Source organism: Labeo rohita, chromosome 16, assembly GCF_022985175.1.
Source record: "Labeo rohita strain BAU-BD-2019 chromosome 16, IGBB_LRoh.1.0, whole genome shotgun sequence".
Lineage (NCBI taxonomy): Eukaryota > Metazoa > Chordata > Actinopteri > Cypriniformes > Cyprinidae > Labeo > Labeo rohita.
In genome coordinates this window covers 18,590,425-18,613,196 of record NC_066884.1, presented here as the reverse complement: position 1 = coordinate 18,613,196, position 22,772 = coordinate 18,590,425, and the positions used below count along the sequence as shown (strand labels likewise).

General features: G+C 37.9%; 2 protein-coding genes across 2 annotated transcripts; one reads left to right on the top strand and one right to left on the bottom strand.

Moving 5' to 3' along the window:
• Positions 1-332: 332 nt before the first annotated feature.
• On the bottom strand, positions 333-5,215 carry zgc:110410 (uncharacterized protein LOC553618 homolog). The gene is made up of 10 exons (XM_051131913.1): positions 5,164-5,215; positions 4,612-4,898; positions 4,186-4,264; positions 2,335-2,388; positions 2,142-2,232; positions 2,012-2,049; positions 1,813-1,900; positions 1,637-1,726; positions 1,506-1,553; positions 333-1,409 (listed from the first exon to the last, which is right to left on the bottom strand). The coding sequence occupies exons 2-10, from the start codon at positions 4,877-4,879 to the stop codon at positions 1,260-1,262; spliced, it is 906 nt and encodes a 301-aa protein (XP_050987870.1). The 5' UTR covers positions 4,880-4,898; positions 5,164-5,215; the 3' UTR covers positions 333-1,259.
• Positions 5,216-7,442: 2,227 nt separating this feature from the next.
• zhx2a (zinc fingers and homeoboxes 2a) lies at positions 7,443-21,972 on the top strand. The gene is made up of 2 exons (XM_051131909.1): positions 7,443-7,828; positions 19,390-21,972. The coding sequence occupies exon 2, from the start codon at positions 19,545-19,547 to the stop codon at positions 21,960-21,962; it is 2,418 nt and encodes an 805-aa protein (XP_050987866.1). The 5' UTR covers positions 7,443-7,828; positions 19,390-19,544; the 3' UTR covers positions 21,963-21,972.
• The last annotated feature ends 800 nt before the right edge of the window (positions 21,973-22,772 follow it).

Here is a 22,772-nt window from a genome sequence, read left to right as displayed (position 1 = left end):
CAACATAGCAGAGAGCGTGGTAAGATGTGTCACCCCCTTAATCTAGCATACTGTGCATTATTTATTGTCATGTGACTATATATTTAGACTCATAATATACATCATAAAAAGTTATAGGAATTTTTGTAGTAATGTGATGTTACTCAGTTAATAGCAGACATACATACTTAAATATAATAGGAATGACATAATATAGGCAATATGATATAGTTTCTTTTCAGGTAAGAGTGGCACAACTTACCCCACTCTCACCTACAGAAACGCAACACTGTTTAGCTTGCTAGATTGCTTTTTTTCTCTCTCTTAAATAATTCGAGATCATAGCAAATGGATGACAGTAGACACTTTAATGAATTTAACTTAAAGTATGACAGTGAAAATGTATTATAGCATGTTACAGACACATTGGAGTCATGTTTTGAACAATAGTGGTAAAAATGTATCTCAAAAGCCTAGAGCCTATTGCATATTCATATCCCATGTATGACTGTCTTTCATTTACTTTTAAAATAGCTGGTATCTAAAGTTGTAAATATATAAATTACTGTTTTACAGTCATGTTGTACTTCTAAAAAAATCACATTTAATTCTGTGTATTATTTGCTGTTTCTTTGTAAGTATTTGGGAAATTTACAAGCAATTTCTGAGTGAAAATTGTTTCACCACCAATTTATTTTTTATTGTGTTAACTATTTTACTGATAGCTATTTTATCTAATTTACATATGTGACCCTGGACCACAAAAACAGTCATAAGGTTCAATTTTTTTAAATTAAGATTTATAGATCATCTTATTGTATGGTTTGTAAGGATAGGACAATATTTGACCGAGATACAATTATTTGAAAATCTGGAATCTGAGGGTGCAAAAAAAATCAAAATATTGAGAAAATCACCTTTAAAGTTGTCCAAATGACGTTCTTAGCAATGCATATTACTAAACAAAAATTAAGTTTTGACATATTTACGCTAGGAAATTTACAAAATATTTTCATGGAATAATATCCTAATGATTTTTGACATAAAAGGAAAATCGATTATTTTAACACATACAACATATTGTTGGCTATAGCTACAAATATACCAGTGCTACTTACGACTGGTTTTTGGTCCAGGGTCACATTTAGCCTAGGTGTATTAAGCAAAATTCAGTTTAACTTCTAAAATGTTACAGACACAATGAAGCCATGTTAAAAAAAATGGAGTCTACCTGAGACAGGTGTTGAGTGGGGCAGTAACCATGATGTTCATAAACCACATCAACGACAAAGTCCAATTAACTGAAGCAATAATAAGAAAATTGTGACAATATCAACATACAGGTTCAGAGCAGCAAAGATGTACTCTTCTGGACTGATGCTGTATTTGTGCTTTCCACCCAGTATGAGCTGCGTGTCCATCACCAGGTACTAAGAACGGAAAACGAAAGGGAATGAAAGCCCTCCTAGATAAGGCTTACGCATATACACTTAGACAAAGCTACAAAGGATAAAGCATGAGCTTACCACAGAGAAGATCAGAGTTCCCACTGATGCGTAAAAGATGTACAAATACTTTGGGACATAAAAATTAGCATGAATTAATATTAACAAGTAAACATTTCAATAGGCAGAATAAATATTAGTTGATGATATACCTGTGATCTCAGAATTGCACAGAGCAATCCAAATGAAAACAGCGTCCAGCATAATGCCCATACACTCCCTGAAAGACCTGTGAAGTCCCACTAAAATCAAGCAAAGGCACCCTTATTTACTTTATTATAACTAAAATGTAGTTAATACAGTACATACAGCCAATTTTGTAACTTACTTTAGACTGCAGTGAAAACAAACTCAATGCAAGAGAAACCAAAGCAGTTGCACCCACTGCCCAGAGCACGGCCTCTGCTGAATAGTACCTGAATAGTAATAACAATTCCTTACTAAAATACTGGCTTTTGAATAATTGAATAGCAAGTTTTTGAGTAAGTGAAAGGCATTTAAATGTTTTAATGACGCTTTTTACTCACACTACCACTGAGCCAAGAAGAAGGCCCTCTATGATTGTCTGTGTGGGAAAAGAGCACTTAGCATTTACAGAATTATCACATTTAATGCTCACCGCAAATAAATGCTACAGTGGCTCTGTGCTTTACTTACAAACAGCGCTAGGAAGATGAAGTTTAAGGGAACTTTGCGACGTATGTTACCACAACAGATGAGCACAATGATCAGAACAATCGTTGCACACCTTGCAGATTTTAAGTAAACACAAGTCAGTGTAACATATGTATGTATTCTATTGGACGCAATACATGCATATTCTTTAGGAGAATAAAGGAGAAATGCTCACATCATAGTGTAGGTAAACCAATATGTTTCTCTTGCCCAGTTGTTGAGTGTCTTCCTATAAGAAAACGGGCATAAATTAATAATATACTGCACTGGCAGTACTGTAAAAAAAATTGCAGTTGTAGTATTCGTTCATTCATTCATTCATTCATTCATTCATTTATTTATTTATTTAAGTTTTCCAAAGAAATCTCTTATGCCTAAGGATGCTTTATTTGATAAAAATACAGTAAAGACAGTAATATTGTGAAATATTATTACAATTTAAAACAATTTATTTTTTATAATATAATATATTTTAAAATATAATTTATTTTAGAAGGTAAAGCTATTTTCAGCAGCAATTACTCCGGTCGTCAGTGTCACATGATGGGAATAATGCCATTATAAATAAACTAATGGCGTTATTTTTTCAGTAATGAGTAATCAAACGAATTACTGTTTCCCCGTTAAAACGCCGTTACCATTACTGACAATAAAACGCGGCGTTACTATAATTTATTATTATAATTTTATTTTTCAGTTCATCAGCGTACCTGTATTTGACGAACCGTAAACTCAAGCGTAAAGGCACATGAGCCAAGGTTTTGTCTCATACACACGAAAAGAAAGATACAGAGCGAGAAAGTCTTACAACGTGCAGAAATGACGTGCACCATGTAAATGATATTCTTTGTTGTATTTTCCTGTCAAAATAACGACGTTTCTTCGGAATTATTCAGCTTTTAAGAACTGCCGTTTCTCCTGTAGTAGGTGAACTAATGTGCAAACGGCAGTCTCATTGGTTGGCGCTCACCTTATTATCGTCCCTGTTTTGATTTCAGCGAATCAGTTTGAGCGAACGCAGACAACGTGATTAATATTCATGAACCCAGCAGCTCATTAATCCTTAGTGCGTTTTATATTGTTATTAGTACTAGTTACTAGTACTAGTTTCAACCCCCTCCCTCTTTTTTTTATAGAAACACTAAATTACAAACAATATCTTTAGCACCACCACCAGTCTTAAGTTCAGTCAACATGACAAATATGCATTCATACATGGATATTCTACTTAATGAAGTTCTAATTACTAAAGTTTAACACTAAATTATCATAATATCATGCTTGACTGACTTTCAGATATTTAAAAATCTGTGCCATTAAGCTTTATATATACAGGATATCAGATAATATTAGTCCGGAAAAATTTAATTTATTTCATTTAATTTTCTTTCATTTAACATATTTAATATTGGGGGCATCCAAGTTATTTGACATATTTGAACATTTTTTGAAATAGTAACACAATAGTTACTTTCCCTGGCAATTAGTTAATTTTATAATGATGTAACTCAGTTTCTAACTCAGTTACTATTTGAGAGAGGTAACTGGTAACTATAACTATTTTTTTTTTTTAAAGTAACATGCCCAGCACTCCACACGATTCTTCAGAAATCATTCTAATATGCTGATTTGGTGCTCAAGAAATATTCCTTCCTATTATTAGTGTTGAAAACTGCTGTTCTGCTTTTTTCACATTCATTTCATGATTCTTTGATGCACAAAGAAGTTCAAAGCACAGCATTTATTTGAAATTGAAAGCTTTTGTGATATTATAAATGTCTTCACTATTTTTGATCAGTTTAATTCCCCCATGCTGGAAAAAAATATGAATATCTTAAAAAAAGTGTATATATAGCTTGTATATACATGTATGTATTAACTGACCTATGAACTGTCATTTGTTGGCATGTATACCTAAGAAGCTCAAGCCTTTGAAGTAACGCTTAAGTAGGCCTTCACTTCATTATCTGTAATTTGTGTTTCAAAATGAACTGAGGTGTTGCAACATAAACACCTGTCTACTTACCAGTAAAGAAATGCACAGATGATTCCAACAGTTATTAATAGCTGAACCATAAGTGTCAGATACACTTTTCTTATGAAACCTACATGAAGCACATTTGAACACAAGAAACAAGTTTTAGCATCGATTTTAGCATTCCCATGTACATGACATTACTGATAGCTATTCAAAAGTACGTAGGCTCTTGTATTATTCAAATTCAATTGTACACATACTGTAGGCCTACATATAAATACATACATATGTTTCATTTGTAAAAACGTTTTAGTGATATTTTATGTATTTTTGCCAGGTAGTAAACACACACACACAAATATCAAGAGACATGACCATATTATGTTATAACACACACACACACAAACTTTACAAAAACATTATTTCTGACTGTAATATCATATCCAAAAGACATTTCAAGAGAGCACAGCTGACCTCTTCTTATGGTAGCATCTGAAAAGCAGTTCTCGTCCTCAAATCCCACACTGTATTCTGGGGGAGCGCTGTCTGGAATCCCCATATTGACAACAACAGGGTGCATCATGCCAGCGGTGGGCTGCCCAGCGGGGGGCATCATGCCAGCAGTGGGCTGCCCAGCGGGGGGCATCATGCCAGCAGTGGGCTGCCCAAAGTTACCCTGCGTGGCATTAGGATATTGCGGAGGGTAATAGGCGTTGTACGGAGGGGGAGGTTCTCTGTTCATATTGTATCTCTCAACAAACCTGCGTAAAAGTAGATACAGTCCAAAAAATTGAGCGTAAATAGTACTCTTAAAACTGTTTTCTGATAGGCGTAATCCACACAGACAAATACTACTAGTATGACAGCATATTTATCTTGAGTACTCTAGTAATGACATATGATTAAGATCTAAAATTCATTAGAATGTCAAATTTTCTTTATGTTACATAGTTACAATTTTCATCTAATACTCAAAAGTGACAATGATATTGTTACATTTTGTTCACATTAAAAACCGCCACTTACCTTTCGGTCTAACACCCCTCTGCTTCCTGTTATGAGTAGTGTAAGGGCAAAGTCTGTTTTCGATGAGTTTGTCTCCAGAGGGACAGGACTTTGTATAGCTTATCAAATCAATACACATTCTTGAAAGCCAAGTTCACATGTTTAATTATTTTTTTTTTTTACATTCCACAATGAAAACTACACAATGAAATTTACAATTAATACTGATGTTACCTCTACTGAGCGCTCTACTGAGACTACTTGTGCCTCTAAAAAAACAGTTTATTTCACTAGAAGACAGTCTCTTTGTGGTGTAATTAAAGGCATATTTCACCCCAAAATGAAAATGAATGAACAATTACAATTCTGTCTTTATTTGCTCACCGTAATGTTCTCTAATTTAATAAAAAATATGAACAAGCTCTAAAAATGGCAAAAGGCATCATAAAGCAAATCTCGGCCTATTCCTCACACAAAGTTATTGTGTGGATTTGGAATTAGTGCATACTTGTGTTTTTTTGCAACATACACTACCATATTTAATGTTTTTTAAAGAATCCTGCATTTATTTGATCCCAAATACAGCAAATGCATTAATATTGTGAAATATTTTTACTATTTAAAAGAACTGCTTTCTATTTGAATATATTTTAAAATGTAACTTATTCCTATGATCAAAGCTAAATTTTCGGGATCATCATTCCAGTCTTCAGTGTCACATGATCCTTCAGAAATCATTGTAATGCTGATTTGCTGTTCAAAAAACATTTATTATTATTATTATTATTATCAATATTTAAAACAGTTGAGTACATTTTATTCAGGATTCTTTTTCAGAAAGATCCAAAGTTTAGCATTTATCTGAAATAAAAAGCTTTTGTAACATCATCCACTATACCATTCAAAAGCTTGGAGTCAGTATATATATTTTTAAATTATAGATTATTGTAGATCTATAGATTTAATTATAGAAATAAATTATAGAAATTAATACTTTTATTTAGCAAGGATGTTTTAAATTGATCAAAAGTGATGATAAAGACATTTACAATGATACAAAAGATTTCCATTTCAGATAAATGCTGCCCTTTTGAACTTTCTATTCGTTAAAGAAACCTAAAACATCTACTCAGCTATTTTCAACATAATAATAAATGTTGGTTGAGCAGCAAATCAGAATATTAGAATGATTTCCAAAGGATCATGTGACTGGAGTAATGATGCTAAAAATTCAGCTTTCAAATCACATTTTAAAATATATTCAAATAGAAAACAGCTATTTTAAATAGTAAAAATATTTTTACTATTTGCTGCATTTTGGGTCAAATAAATTCAGGCTTGGTGATCAAGAGATTTTGGCTGGTAGTGTATAAATTATATTTCACAATATAAAAAGAGTGCCCATCTGCTAAACTTTACCTGTGTTCTACAGAAAAACACAGGAGGGTGTTTCAACCAACAGGAGGGTGGGGAAAACAATGACAGAATTTTCATTTTGGGCTAAGCTAATAGTTTAATAAAACAAATTGTGTCAATTTTCATAATTTGCTTACAATAACTAGCCTATTACAGAGATTTCAAATGGCAATATGACTAAGTACCTGAATTTGCATTATGTCAGCAAGAACTACCTACAAATACTCCATTAAACACTACATTGCATATCCTGTAGATGGCGTTAAAAATATCAACAACTAAATGTGCAGGTGTGCTACCTTAGTCATAAATAAAACATGTGCCCATAACTTAAAATAAATGACAAAAAAACAAAGATCAAGAAAACGACCATTAATAATTCATTAGCCGCTTATTTGTATGTAAATATATCCAAACACTGGCGGATCGGTCCTGACTAATGAATAATTCATAAGCTTCTGCAGCAGTGCTCATGGCCCATATGCGCAGCTTTCAAAAGGACATCAGCATCTTAGAAATAAAACTAGTTAGAAGTAGTTGTGTCATCCGTCGCTATTTAGGTGTATTTTAATGTTTACAGTTTGGCGGGGCGCCACACACTTAGGAAAGAAAACGTCCGCGAGGTAGGTTTCCATAGCGACGGTTATATTGCAACACGAGTTTTTCCAAGTTGTAATCTGTCTCGATTTAAAAGTCGACCTGGGTTGTTTTGATGCACAACCGTAGCAAGGCTACAGGCAAAACGTAGGAGGCGATGCGATGAGGGGAGGGAGGGCGAGGGGGCCGAGGCGAGGATGGGAGGAGTGAGCAGAGAACGAGAGAGAAAACCGCTCAGCCACTGGCCTTCAGCAGAGTGCTTAATATTCAATGACCTGTGATCCAAACTCACGCAGGGGACGTCAAAACAACAGTGGTTTAATCATCTCAAAGAAGGAAGCACAGGGCGAAGTGAACTACTGCTCTTGCACTCGAAGCCAGCGCTTGGCACTGGCGATTTTCAAACTTTGGCTTTCAAGAATTCATTTCCAAAGTCAGGATGGAACGGCGTCTTGTATCGTATGCAAATACGTCTGCTGACGTAGTTGATCATGTGGGTTTTGGCGTAGATCCCCCTGTGATCGCCAATTTTTTTCGGCTGTTGTCTTTAGAATTCGGCAGAATCATTACAATCGTACGCTTCTCTAGGCTGTACACGTGGAAAAGTACGCAATTTTGGACTCTAGCTGTCAATAACCTCACATCCCAGCGTTTTCCGTTGGTTGGTGGGCAGGTAAGAATGGCTGAATTATTCGTGTCGCTTGGAAAATTAGCAAACAAGCCTTAAAGTTGCGGGCGCGTTTGAATACACACAATAAGTAGTTGCCCGAAACGTGCTGTAAAGTGCGTCGGATGTCAGTTGTTTATTTCAGCTGAACTTTGTTTGCCCAAGGCATATTGTAGAAAGTGAGCACCAGAATAACCGCATCGACCTGACCCGATAACCTCAGTTTTAACGTTTCCAGCGCTGTGATTTGGTGTGGCTTGCGGAAAGTTTCACAGAATGGTTAAAGTTAAGCGGCAATGGGGGCGAGAACATGTCTACTTCTCTGATGTCGAAATAAGCAGCAAAATATGGCTACCAATGTCGACATGGCGTTACGTCGGTCCAAGTGATTTCTACTGGAGTCTATTTTGCCTCAACAAAACCATATTTTACACTGTACGCCACGATCGGAAATCTATTTCCGACTAGGAATGATTAATTCATGCACTTGTATGAAGTGAGCATGGCACGCAACTACTTTGATTTCGGCTTGGTGTCGTATGATGTAGGCAGTGGTGACGCCTTCCACGACCATACTGCATGGCACACGCATCAGACGCGAGCCACATTGCAGCACTGTGTTCACATCTGTGATAGTTCCCAAAATTGTCGCATCCATACTACTAGAAACAACACCTTATATAGAGCAAGTGCATTTCTGAAGCTGATTATACAACTCAAGTGTTGTTTAAAATTCTTAATATAGCATAGTTGATGCATCGTAAATCAATATTCCTAGGACACTTCAGGTGATTTCAAGTGTGTCAAACTAACAGCCCACACGTGATATTTGCTTTGGCGTACAGTCACATGTTAATCCAAATGCTTTCCCAAGGAATCTACAGAGTGCAGACCAAATCTCTCATCTGTCAGATAACCTGTCTTGGACTGTTAGGGCTTTCCTACTTTTTAAGGTAGTCTGGTGTTTCTGGAAAATAACTTTTAGAATACTCCTCCAATATGGTTTAGTGGATGAAAGTTTAGCAGTTTAGCAGAGTTTAAATGAAGTCATACCTGGCGATAAATCTAATTCAAACCTCATATGTGAATCGTTTTTTCTTAGTAGTAAAATTATCATATCTCCTTCCTTGAAATCTTATATTACTCGGCGTAAAATACTCTGTGTTCTTACCACATGCTTCATTATATCATGGACTGTATAATCTGAGGTTTACAGCTTAAAGCTGAGTGAGAGAAAATCACAGTAGTTCCTCGTTTGTTGACTTGTAATTTGTTTAGGATTATCAATTAGCACCATGTTTCATTATGATGTTTATTAATTTAAGTAGATATGTGGCTTAAGTGATTTTTAGAAATTGGCTTGGGTTAATAAACGCACCGTAAAGCAACTGCTATTTTATGTGTTTGAAGTTATTTTTTCCTGTCGTGCTCACTGAAGGCCATTCGGATACAATTTCCCAGAAGTTTATTCTGTATTTATGCCATTTTAAACATTCTCGTTTTGCCTGGCACAAATACACTTGCCAACCTTTAGTGTTCACCTTGTGGGTGGTAGTATGGAAACGTCTCTCATTACAAAGCCTTATTCACGGAACCAAGACTGAGACAACTTTTGCGAAGTAGTGACGCGTGTTGTCAAAAGTACAACTCTGCTTGAGTTGCTCTGGCACAAAATGCGGTTTGTGCCAGGTGACTGGCTGGATTCAAAATGGCTGCCCGCGTTCGTGAGGAGCTGACGTCTTTGAGGAGGTGGTTGCTGCTGCCTCTGCCTCGTAGCTTGTGCTGTCGGTGACTAAGCCGACAGTCGCTGATGTCACAGCCGTGGGCTGGGCTCCCTTGAAAGCTGCGTGTTTTCTGTCGGTGCTGGTGGTCATGACTCCACTGAAAGCAGAGCCTCTTTGTGAGGGAGTCTGGCCTCACATTGGAGCCAGGTTATTTATTAGTCATCACTAGTAAAGCTATTAATTTCCCTCTGTGTTCATGTCCTGGAAGAGAGAGAGAGAGAGTCAGAACTGATGTGTGCTACCAGCTGAAGTTGCAGTTGAAGGTGGCATACTATCTTGTACTAGGCCACTGCATAATGAGTACAACAAATCATGATTCATCACTATTCATGACTGTATTCGTGTCGTATCTTGCGATTATTCTCGTATATAATTATTACATGTATTGGAGTGCATTTGAGTGGGCTCTTATACAGATAGGCCTCAGGATAATAGATTCTTGCTTGAACTAAAGAAAACAATCTGTTTGAGAAGGGAAGCGTTCAACTTTTTGCAGTCGCTCGCTGTTGAGCAGCCTCTCTGTTGCCAATATTCTGCCCTACTTTTGCAGTCGTGACCCAGCTTTTTTGAAGGTGCAATGGGGAGATGCTGCACGTAACTACTGACCATCATAGCGAGTAGCAGAATAGTAAAATTCCTAACAAATGACACAGAAGTTTATTCATTTGCATGTGTAGGTGGTGTTTGATTCAAGCGATTACAGCGATCCTCAGGTGACCTGAACTACATTCACCTTGCGTCTGAGATGCTGTATAATTTTTTTAGCAAAGCTAAACTGTTATAGCAACTGCGAAAGATGGTGTGGCTCCATCAGGGACATGACATTAAATGATTTAGAAAGATGTTGAGTTTATGCTTGAGTTACGGTGTTATCAGTGCACTGACCTGAACTTACAGTTTGGAGAAAAGAAAATAAGGGTTGGAGTCAACAATGTCTGTCACGTGGGGTGTCTATTCTTAGTTTAGAGAGGAAGTTTATCATTTTGAACCTGTGCCTTGGAGGCCTTGTCAGAAATGGCGGTGTTTAGATGAGCTTCCAAGATACGAATAGCAATTCAGCTCTTCTTTTTTTAATTGGTGAGGAAAAGCTGGGTGAAAAAGGAGATGTTTGCTGCATAGGACCTTACAGATATTATACTCCAAACTGGGGGAGACCGTCAGGTGACAGGTGGGCTGATGATTTAAAAGGTTTTGTGGTGATAATGTTATACTGAGTCCCAACAGAGCACAACATTGATGCTTGTACTGCAGAGACAGATCATGATTCTAGTTCTCTCATTCATGAGCTGGAATAATTCAGTCATACAATGTAATTAAATAAGTTTTCATCCTTTATAAGATTTTAGACTTTGAGAGAGACAGATAACAGCTCAGGATGTGCTTGTACCAATAAAAAGACAAACAGTAGTCAGTGAAGATGGTCCATTTTGATGCACGGTTATAACTTCAAAGCACTTCTTAACTGTATGCCTGAGCTGAGCTGAAGAATTTACCCGCTCCTCACGTCTGTTTCAGACAGCTCACTTATTTTTCAGTTCTCTGCTTGTAAGATGTTTCTCTTACAAATCTATTAATACTTCTACATGCCAGATAATGCACATAAAAAGGACTGGTATTGAAATGATTTGACTGGATGCAAATGAGTTAAGGATGCGTCGTAATTAAATGTATGACTGGTTTGGTTAAACTATTATCATTGTCCAATAAAGCAGTGATTCCTGATTTAAAATGTTATATTGTGTATTAACAAATGAAAATATATTAAAAATATAAATTCCTCAAGTGATTTTAGGCATTACAACTTTAGAATTTACTAGGGCTGGGTTTTGAGACACATTTCACCATTTGATTCGATTCTGATTCAGAAGCTTGAGATTCGATTTGATTTCTGATTGGATTATTCTGGATATATATCAGGTATAGTATATGGCAGATTTTCTCAAGGAAAAAAATCTCAACTAATGCTGTAAAATAGGCACGAGAGTCAGTTGGTACTGCATTAACTATTACATTGAAGGTTAAAATGAACTAATTTGCAAACAAACGCTTTAATTACACTTGCATGTTACAAAAGTTACAATTACATAATTATATTTTTACTCCAGTTCGTTTTTTATAAACATTTAAACCTCTAACCTGGCGGACTTATTCAAACATAAATTAAACAATAAAGAACAGTCAAAATTTTAATGAATATGTTATATGGTGCATATATTTAGCAAAATGCTCCTCTCTAGAGTTCATTTTTCTAGCTGACTAACAAGTGCATGGTCACCGATTGTGTTTTTCTGAGTTAATTATGTGACATTGTTTACAATCTGTTACACTGACATCTTTGTGTGGTTGAAACACTGATTGAGCGATTACATGAGACAGGATACGGACTTCAGTAAGTTGTGCTCTTTCTTTTAACATCTCTTCGGATGCTCATTCATGTTTATTTTGTGCTGTAACTAGTATTAAAGCGGAGGAGATGATCAGCCTCTCTTGAACTGAGGTGCTACAGCGATCAGTTGCTCCACATTAGACGGCTCCAAAACAGTATTTATTGCTTGAATACTGTAATAAAATGGACAGAATTTGAAATCTGAGATTTTGTTTCATATCAAAAGTAACAAAGCACAAAGCTTATTGCGATTAATTGGATGGGAGGCACGCTACAATGTTAAGTTCATTAACTGAAAACAGGCTAGACTAATCGACAAATGGGAATTAAGAATCAATATTTTTTTGTGAAAAATTAGAATAAATGTGAGAAATCAATTTACAGTGTGATATAAGGATATTCATTTTGAGATGTTAGATTAGTGATATTAAATTGTTGTTTTAAAAGATTAATTTCAGTGAGTGTTAGATGACAGCAAAGCTAATCTAAATGTACAAAATAGTGGAAATGAACATGCAACAAGTAAATATTCAATATTGACTGATACAGATAAATTAAAATAACGTCTCTAATAACAACCGATAACCAATATAGTACTGATTTATCCGCATGCTTAAAATGTGCAGTTGTGGCATCATTGCACAAAAAGACAATTGTGATTTTAATTTCCTGTTCACATTGACATGTTGGAATGCATTAGATCAGATGAGGAAAGCTATAAACAAAAAAAGAAACAGTTAACTCCCAGGCAGTTTTTTACCTTCCAGTGTACTTCTCATCTCTGAAGTGTTTGTGTTGGTGTGGAGTCATGCAGAGCTTTCTGTGTTAGTGGGATCTGTGTTATATTCGGGCCTCTTATGTGTCATGACTCAAACTCACAGATGGATGACAGCAGTGATCACTGTCCAGTGGCATGAATCTGATATCCTCTGAGCAAACCAGAGGCTTAGCAGAGCCTGTCTTTTTTGTTTTATGAGGCGTATTTCAGACAAGGCAGAAAACACAGTTGCCATTCATGTCCAAACTGGCTGTAGTTAGAGTTGTATAAATGTTATCAAGTCATCAGATCAATAGACGTTCTTCAGAATTATTAAAACCAGTTTAATGTTGTTCAATGAAAACATTTGCCTGTGTAGATACACAGTCATGTTAACCAACCGGTGTTACCAGATTATCATTTTATTTAACAAAGTATTTAACCCGAGGCTCATAGATGCAGTGCACAAACATGACCCTGATCTCTTGATCCTCAGTGTGACCCTTTCCATGAGTATTTCTTTACTCTCTGGGACAGCAGCCATATAACTTAGTGGTCGACCACAGAGATTTGGTTTCTTTTGAAGATACTGTATGCTGCTGAGCAGCCAGGCCTTTACAGATGGCTTTAGCAGGAACCTCATGCCCTCCGTCTCTAGTTACTTAGACAAAATTAAGCATGGTTTTTCCTGCATGATAGTGACCGGGTTTAAACTAATGCACTGTGGTTCATAAAAAAATCCTTTGTTTTTACTGGAAATTGATTTCAGATCCATATGTCCTTTTGAATTACGTTTTTTGACCTCTTAGCTTACAGAAAGAGTCTCTATGTAACTACACAAGCCATTTTTATGGATAGGGTGCAGTGTGGTGTCCCAATACTACTTAAAGCTGTAGAGAACTTTTTGACATGTTATCTGACTTTTAGTCAATAGGTTATCTACAATGAGGCTAACCTAGAGTTAACCTATTTGGTTAAAATTTTTGGTTTGATTTTGATCATCATTTGGTATATGTACAAATAGTGGTTTAGGTCTTTAACTATGTCCAATAATTAAAATCATGCAACAGTGTAATTTTTGTCATAATTGTGAATAACATTAAATTAATTAATAAAAAGCTATATTAATAATAATCATAATTCATCAAACACATATTTTGTGGACAACCCTGTTACTCTTATTTTTCTAAAATATTCTTTAAATTGATTGTTTAAAAATGTTGATGTTTGGCTTACTTCGTGTTTATTACTGGGGAAAAAAAGTAATTTTTTTTTTAGGGCTGTCACTAACGATGATTTTGGAGTTATCAGTCGATTATTCTCCAGTAATCAGAAAATTATAATTTTTTTTTTTTTTTTTTTTTGGAAAGTACTAAAAATAGACCTAAGTGAACAATACCCAGAGGGCACACATATGTCTGCAAGATGTCTGTTAAAGACCTCTTGATCTGGAAAGCATCTGCTGTGTACAAACATCTGACAGATGTCTGTAAGATGTCAGTTTTGCATATATTTTAAATCATAAACATCTTAAAGACTTCTAATAGATGTCTGTTTAACATCTGATAGGAAACGTCCTATAGATGCAAACACACTAAAAAATACATCTTGCAGATGTAAATGCAGACGTCAAATAGACGTGTGCTATCAGGCAATAATAATAATTTCAAATAAAGTATCAAAAGCAAGTAATCATTGTTTTATTAAAAAAACCTGATAAAATACATAATGTATTATAAACAATAGTGTTAACGTACATTAGACATTTTTACAAATGGCTGCTAAAGGAGCCAACCACCTGACGATTGTTTTTACACTTTACTGCGTGGACTAATCCTTGTGTAATATTGACTAAACAACATTTAAGTCAAATGTCCACTTAATCTTTAATATTTAGCCATTTCTTTACGACAGAAACGCTACAGTCACTGTAATTTCTTGAATATGTGGACATCAAAACGTCTAAACTCAGAGTGAGGGTTTGAGCTTTTATTTTGAAATTGCAGCCTACAGTTAGCATATTGAGAAAGATACTGATGTATTCTCCTGTGTGAGATTTACCTTACAAATCTGATGAAATGGCACGTGTTGCGTTCCCAGATGAACATTATAGTAAACCCAAACACACAGCAGTATGCAGGAATAGAGTCTGATGCTCCACACGTAAATAATAACCGTTTGTCTGGAGCAGCATTTACTGTGAACAGAGCCGCTCTGACGGCACATATATTAAACCTGCATTGCATATATTTATTTGATTAAATCATAGCATTTGTGAATTCACAATTGCATTATGCTTTATAGTTTTTAAATGGGTTTAACATATCATGCAGCCTTGGAAAATGGTCTAATAATGCATTTCATGGATTCTCGTCTGTGGAATGCGCCACTTCCAGTATTTTGCCGGTTAGTTGATACAGGTAAAATGCAATAGAGGATTTTTTTAAAAATCGAGTACTCTGATTGAATCGAGGAATCGTGACAACCCTACTGTTTTTAGACATGTCCTACATTTTGGTTAGAGGGTTGAAAAAGTTAGTTTTATAAATTGAGTTGAAAATAAATTCTCTGATTTTGAGTTCCTTTGGTTGACAGTCAGTGGGGTTTTTTCTCTCTCAAGGTTAAGAACATCCTCTCACTGCTTATTTGCTTAAAAGATTAAAAAAAAAAAAAACTTTCACACTTTAATTTTTAATCTATTAGTGGAAAGTGGCAGGGAATGAGCATGCAGGGAATGAGCATGCAGCCATGCAGTGTTCTCACTATCAACAAGATGCACATATTTTCTTAAGTGTAACTTAACTCTGAATAAGCATAATTAATGCACCCACTCATACTGATTCATGAAACATGCATCAGCATATACACATGTATACAAATCTAGAATTAATAGGATGAATACAATCTCTCAGTGTGGGTTTCACCCTGAAAGAACAGGCTCGGCCAAAAATAGGAATGCGGAACGTTCCTCATCTGGATCTCTGTGGAGAAAATCCCTCCCACCTGCTGCTGGGCCGTTTCCATGACAACGCATGAGTCCAGCTTTTTCGAGGCCTGTCCCTTGATACCCCAAATCACTGAAAGGCTGGACACCTACCCCAAAGGACTTTGAGCTCTGAGCCCTGTGTCATTTTGCGACTGCAAAACTACTTCATTCTCGCGAATACCCACATTTATCCTCATTTAGACCAATTATTTTCTTTCTCTCCTAAACAATGTTTAGTTCTTCCTACTGCAGCCTTGAAATTGTGCCCACATTTTCATTCTAAAATTGGTGAAGGGAGTGTGATCTATACCAGTTACACTCCATACTTTTTGTCAGTATTGTCATGGAAAAATAGCACTCAGTGTACATCTGTGCAGTGCTGCAGGCTTCTAGAGCCCCATTTGATGAGATTTAAATTAATTCTGCCTCAATCCCAAATTCAGCCCCCCCTACTGTGCTCCACAGTATTAACAGAGCTCAGTCTCCGCCCCTTCACAGCGGCTCCTCAGCAACATCCTCTTCTGGAAACATGCATGTTAATGCATGTGAATCCATACTGGAGAACCAATATGCATGGTGCTGTTTTGCAACAGGCCGTAGTATGTTACAGAAACTGTGCTTCGTGCTGACCACCCTCCAGTTAGTAGTTTTTTGCTCTAATATTGATGACCATTTGAATATTCAATAGTGTCAGGTTATGATTTTTCTTGGCTTGTTTTATTTGCCTTTAACACAGTCTTAAGTACACAATGTTCTGTTTTTTTTTCTTGTATCAATAACAGCTATTGACACTTGAGGCTAAGTAATGCTTATTTTTAAAAGGCTTTTGATTGAATGCTGTGTGATCATAACTTGTGTTATCACATGCTTTTTCTTTTTTATTGGCTGTAAGCCCTTGGCAAACACTTAAAATTCTGAGTTTGCAGGATAAGTGTTTTCCTTACCCTTTATGATTTTCATGAGATAATAAATGTACTGGCTGATTTAGGTGAAATCGCTCTCTCTCTATACACACACATATACAAATATATAGTAAGTGGTGTTGAAAACTTTCGTTGTCCTTTTTGCCCTTAGCACAGTTTTCTCAAGGAGGGGAAAAAAAGAGAAACGCTAGGGTTACATTATACCGGTGCTCTCGCAGTGAGTTGAGGCTGTGATATGAGATGCTCAGGGTCCCATCCATATTTAATCAGTCTCCAATGTACTGAGATCTGCTGAGGGCAACACAGGCCTGAGGAAGGCTATTATTGGACTGGACAAGTTGGGCCTAGAGCAGGATGTTTTTGCCCCTCCCATCTGGACTGACCACCATATTGCTGATGCCTCTAATTTAATACACAGCTCTGGGGTGTGTATCTAAATGCTTTTATGCAGGAGCTGTAACACCTCAGCTTAATTTTTAATGAGGTTCTGTAGTCCTCTGTGATGATTTTCACACTAAATCAAGCTGTGTTGCACCTGAAGTGACAATTAACTGTGATTAAAATGCTGATACCTTTTGTGTTGATAGACATCCGTTTAGTCACATTAAAACGGAAAGCACAGAGACTTGTAAACCTTTACTGTTCATCAATCTTTGTTTATTTTAGACAGTGAAGAACCTTGAAAAACGCTCTGCAATTTCACATTCCGTGTCTAAGTGTCTAAAGGCAGTCACACACAACTTGCAATATCCTAAAATCGAAATCATTGTTTTTTTTTTTAATAAACCTTTGCACACCGCAGCTGTTCATTATCTCTCGACAGCACCCTGATGTGACTTTGTGGACTGCTTAAAATTCTTTTGTCATTCACAAGTTTTTCAAGGTGGACCTACAAAGATAGAAAATCTTAAAATGAATAATAATAATAATAATAATAATAAAAAAAATAAGTCTGCAAGGGGCATATATTGTAGGCTATAAGATATTTTGTTTATAGACAGTTTTTCAGTAACAAGGGTGTTTGAATTCAGCCTACTTTGTTTCTTGTATTTTTTTTTTTTTTTTTATCTTTTTTATATATATATACATATATACACACAACATCCTATAAAACAGGGGTGGCCAGCATCGGTCCTAGAGAGCCACAGGCCTAGTCCACATGTACACTGGTATTTTTATAAACAGAAGGAGGTTTTTCTCAGTTTAAAAAAGAAAACGCATCCACATGAAAACGCAAAAAACACTGTATGAAGAGCTGTCAAAAGCATACCAAATTAACAGGTGGTGATATAACCCAACTGTAAAACCACGTTGGCCAGAAGCCTGAAAAAACACGCACTCTGACATCACATGCCAAAATCACCGGTTTCACCAGCTACACGACAACACTTGAGTTTTTGAAAATCTTCACCCTGGCAGGAGTTTTCCAAAAGGTTTGGTTTTAGTGACCTGATACTGCGTTTGAATAGCGGTGTCATGATAAATCGATCTGTGGATCGATTCTATGATTTTCTGAATGCATTGCAATTCTCTCTTGAATCGATTCTGAGCTTAGTTTTCAACAGCAGATGGCACTGTGTGTTTAAGAAACAGCCATAATCTGCTTGCTTCCAGTTCCTTATACACGCACCACTTAAACTTAAAATAATCATTCATAAAGTTCAAAAGTTTTAAGCGAACAAGAGTGTTCATAGTGGGCGGTTTACATTAATCTTGTGTCATAAAAGCTGAGGCGCAAGTACATTTAACCAACATACATTTCTCCATTGAACACACAAGCGCTCTTCTTCGTGAGCTTTTGAGTGTGTGGTTAAAAACTAAGCTCAGAATCCAGAGAGAATTGCGATGCAATCGCAGGATGGATCCGCAAATCGATTTACTGTGACACAACTACACTTGCGCATAGATAAATGGCCAAACCACATAGAAAAGGCTGCAATTTTGAAAATACCCGTTTTCGTGTGGACAGTGCCACAGTCCTGCAGTGTTCGGCTCCAACCCTAATGGTGCATTCACATGGCGTGTTAGCATTAATGCGTGACGGCGGGCGTGTCTGAAGCTTGGTGCTGATGTGACCAGCCAATCACTTCACTTTTTTGGCGTTGCATGAACGTGATTGGCTAGCATCTGCTCTAGGATATTTGCACAAGGTGATCTGATTGGCTGACACCTGTGTTGGCACTTGAAAAGTTGAAAGTATGTAACAGATCCACAATACAATTTGGCAACGTATGACATTTAACCCATTCCAAGTAAATGAGAAGCGTTAATGCCGACGCCCCATGTAAATGTACTGTAATCAAACACATCTCAACCTAGTAATTAAGGTTTAAGGGTTACTAGAAAACTACAGGCAAGTGAGTTTTGTCAAGGTTGGAGCAAAACTCTGCAGGACTGTGGCTCTCCAGGACTGTTGTTCGGCACCCCTGCTTTAAAACTTAATGTTTATTCATTAAAATGAGCAAAAACCTTTAGGACTTTCCATCTTGAATCTTATCAGGAGTTGGCTTTGGGTTGATCATATACACATTTTGTATGCTGTACCTCAGTTTTGTTCTACCTGTGATGTGGTGTGATCCTTCTTGTCCTGTGTTTTTCTCCCTTATGAACCCCAGTAATTGTTACATAGTTCAACCTTCATTACCATAATTTTAATACATGAAAATCTAGTTTTGCTATATGAGTCAGTTATGCTTAATTTGCATCTCTTTTTTTTTTTTTTTCTTAATAGACTGTGTGATCTGGGATGAAGTCTCATGAAGTCTTCCATTGGAGCTGACATTCACAGTCAGCGGAATCATCCTTTACCGATCCTCCACCAGACAAAGACCTGCCCATTGCCCATCAACAGAGTCCCCCTGCACTGTACCGTCTTACTCCCTGACCATGGCTAGTCGAAGAAAGTCTACAACACCCTGCATGATCCGACCGGATGACTTGGTAAGTGCAGACGATCCAGAAGAAATGGATTCCTGTGCGGACGGTACCGAAGAGAACGGATCCTCGCATGTGTCTTCAAGCGAGGACTGGACAGATAGGAAGAGTTCTGTGAACTCTGTGCAGGAAGCAACGGAGCTGGAAAAACCTGAAGTGAAAACACGACCACAGAGGAAACTCCAGGGAGGCTACGAGTGCAAATACTGTCCCTTTTCCACACAAAACCTCAACGAGTTCAAAGATCACGTCGATTCCAACCACCCCAATGTTATTCTCAACCCACTATACTTGTGTGCGGTATGCAACTTTAACACAAAAAAGTTTGATTCTTTGACGGAACACAATGAGAAGTGCCATCCTGGGGAGAGCAACTTCAAGTTCAAGAGAATCAAACTAAACAGCCAGACCATTCTAGAACAGACAATCGAAGGTTCGAACTGTGCGGTCATCTACGATACAACCAGCCCTCAGTCAGGAGAAGACTTTCCTGCTTTTCCTCTGAGCAAATCCAGTACTGTTAAGGTGGGTAAACCCAAAGCTGACAGTTTACGGTTGCAGGACGATAGTCCGTTGGACAAACTCGCTCAAGATCTACCGAAAAAGCAAATTACGGCAGTGAATGTGAACGGGACTGTGATAATCCCAGATGCAACACTTAAGGATGGCCTCTCTCACATAATGCCGTCCTTGCAACGGCCACCTAACTACAACTTAGTACCAAAAATTGCTGTCCCCTTGAACACTTCAAAATACAACCCCTCGCTAGATGGCAACTTGACCCTCATCACCTCCTTCAACAAGTTTCCGTACCCTACCCAAGCAGAGCTCTCTTGGCTCACTGCTGCCTCCAAACACCCCGAAGAACAAATCAAAGTGTGGTTCACTACCCAGCGGCTAAAACAAGGCATCAGCTGGTCTCCCGAGGAGGTTGAGGAAGCACGGAAGAAAATGTTCAATGGGACGATTCAACCTGTCCAACAGGCATTCACTGTCTTGCCTGCTCAGTTAACTCAGTCCACTAAAGCTTCACAGCCCCTTATCCAGACCGTCCCTTGCCATGTCCTTGGACAATCTGGACTAGTCTTAGCACCAGTTTCCAATGGCTCATCTGCTACCAGTGCTCCTCTCGCACTAACGGTGACAAATCAAATAGCGCAGGGTGTCAAGAGGCCCCATACAGCACCACTGGTTGCTCCAGAGATAAAGAGGCCTTCCATAATCCAGTCCGTTCAGAGCACTCCCAAGTCTGTGTCTCCGACACCAAGCCTTTCTTCAGATTGTGAGAAAACCCCTGATCAGATCAGAGAGCTGACCACCAGCTATGCTCAGTGCCAGTTTCCTGATGATGAAGAAGTGTATCGTCTCATCGAGACAACCGGCCTCTCCTGGGGAGAGATCAAAAAATGGTTCAGTGATCAGCGCCATGGAAGCCATAAGGCAGTGCAACAGATAAAAACAGACCTCTCTACGAAGGACAGCCAACTGCATAAGCCTGTCGCCACACAGTTTCCACTCCTAGAGAGAGTCAAAGGCAAATCCTCAGAGCAAATGAAAAAGTTAGAGGAGAGTTTCCAAAGGACTAGCTTTCCAACCCAGGCTGAGATAGAGCACCTTGTGGCAGACACCAGGCTCTCCAAAAATGAAATTGACTGCTGGTTTACCGAGCGCCGTGCACTACGAGACAACCTGGAGCAAGCCTTGCTCAACTCGATGGGCTCAAAAAGACTAGAGCATCACCTCCAAAGGGGGACACTGAACGGAGTCCACGAGCAGGACAGCAGACCCAGGGACTCGCCTCTTCCCATTCTCTCATCCTCAGTGTCTCCAGAGGCCATCGACGGCAAGTCTCTCTGCCTTCTTAAAGACATGTTTGCACAAACTCAGTGGCCGTCACCAGAGGAGTACAACCAACTAGAAGTCCAAACAGGGTTAGCTCGTACAGAAATTGTCCGGTGGTTTAAGGACAACAGATCTGCTCTGAAAAATGGAACGTTAGATTGGATGGAGCAGTTTCAAAGTCTTAGCAACAAGAGACCGAATGGACAGAACAGCTCGTTGATCTCGGAGCAGGCCCAGAGTGTCCTGCAAAGGCACTTTCAAGAGACAAAGGTACAAAAAGGGGAGGGTTTTGAGAAGCTCGCAGAGCAGTCGAAACTAACCAACCAGGACATAGTCGAATGGTTCACCAGTAAGCTGGGCCACAACATGCCTGATATCAGCAAGAGCAAGGACCAACATGGACAGGCGAGCGTAGATGGTAAGAGGTGGGTTTCCTTGGCAGCTGACATTGATGGCAAAGATTTCGATGCGCAGAGAGTGGCACGAGACCTTGAAGTGCTATCGGCAGAGCACAGAGTGACAGGATGAAATGATAAAGGTAAACGTCCTTTTTTTATTTTTATTATTTTAACTAGCCGGTTGATATTTTGAATGGAGAAGGAGTTGCTTTCCCTAGCTGCTTCTCCCGATAATGTAGCAGATGTGGCTGTAAGACACCCAGAATGTCGGCAGGCTGTAATTTAGCCTTTAGAAAAACAGCTTGGCAGCGAGAGAGAGGGCAGAGCCCAAATTTTGTGTGCGCTGGGAGGGGGGGCAGTGTGTCAATTTTGGATTTTCTTTCAAACCTTCATCCATAATTGATGCGAGTCAAGTGGCATTTGTTGCTTGTTCTGTTGCAGAAGAAAACAGGCTGCTATGACTGAACTAGATGGGCCTGATGATTAAGGAATGACCTCTGTTGTCGCGAATGGAACCAATGATCTCATATCTGGACTTTGAGCTTATCAGAGACGAGATGGACTGGGAGCATCTGTGAAACACTGTCTGGAGAGTGACCATGGAGTGCCAAAGTTTGACTGCTATGTTGTTGTTATTATTATGTGTTTGTTTTTTAAAAGGGCCCTTGTAAATATTTTTTCTGTACTTCGACAGATTTGTAAAATTTTTTGAAGATGAGACTTTTGTTACGTTTATAAGAGGAGTCCCAAGACATTTCCCCTGACCCTTATAATGGAATGTTCAATCATTTTTGTGAGTGGACACAAAACTAACCCACCTGCTGGTGAAGCTGGTATAAAACACAATGTGGTCCATGATGGCACTTAATATTTCAAGTGGACACATACAAGCGGTGCTTCAATAAAAACCATCTCATTCCAGAAAACGAGGTGATATTAT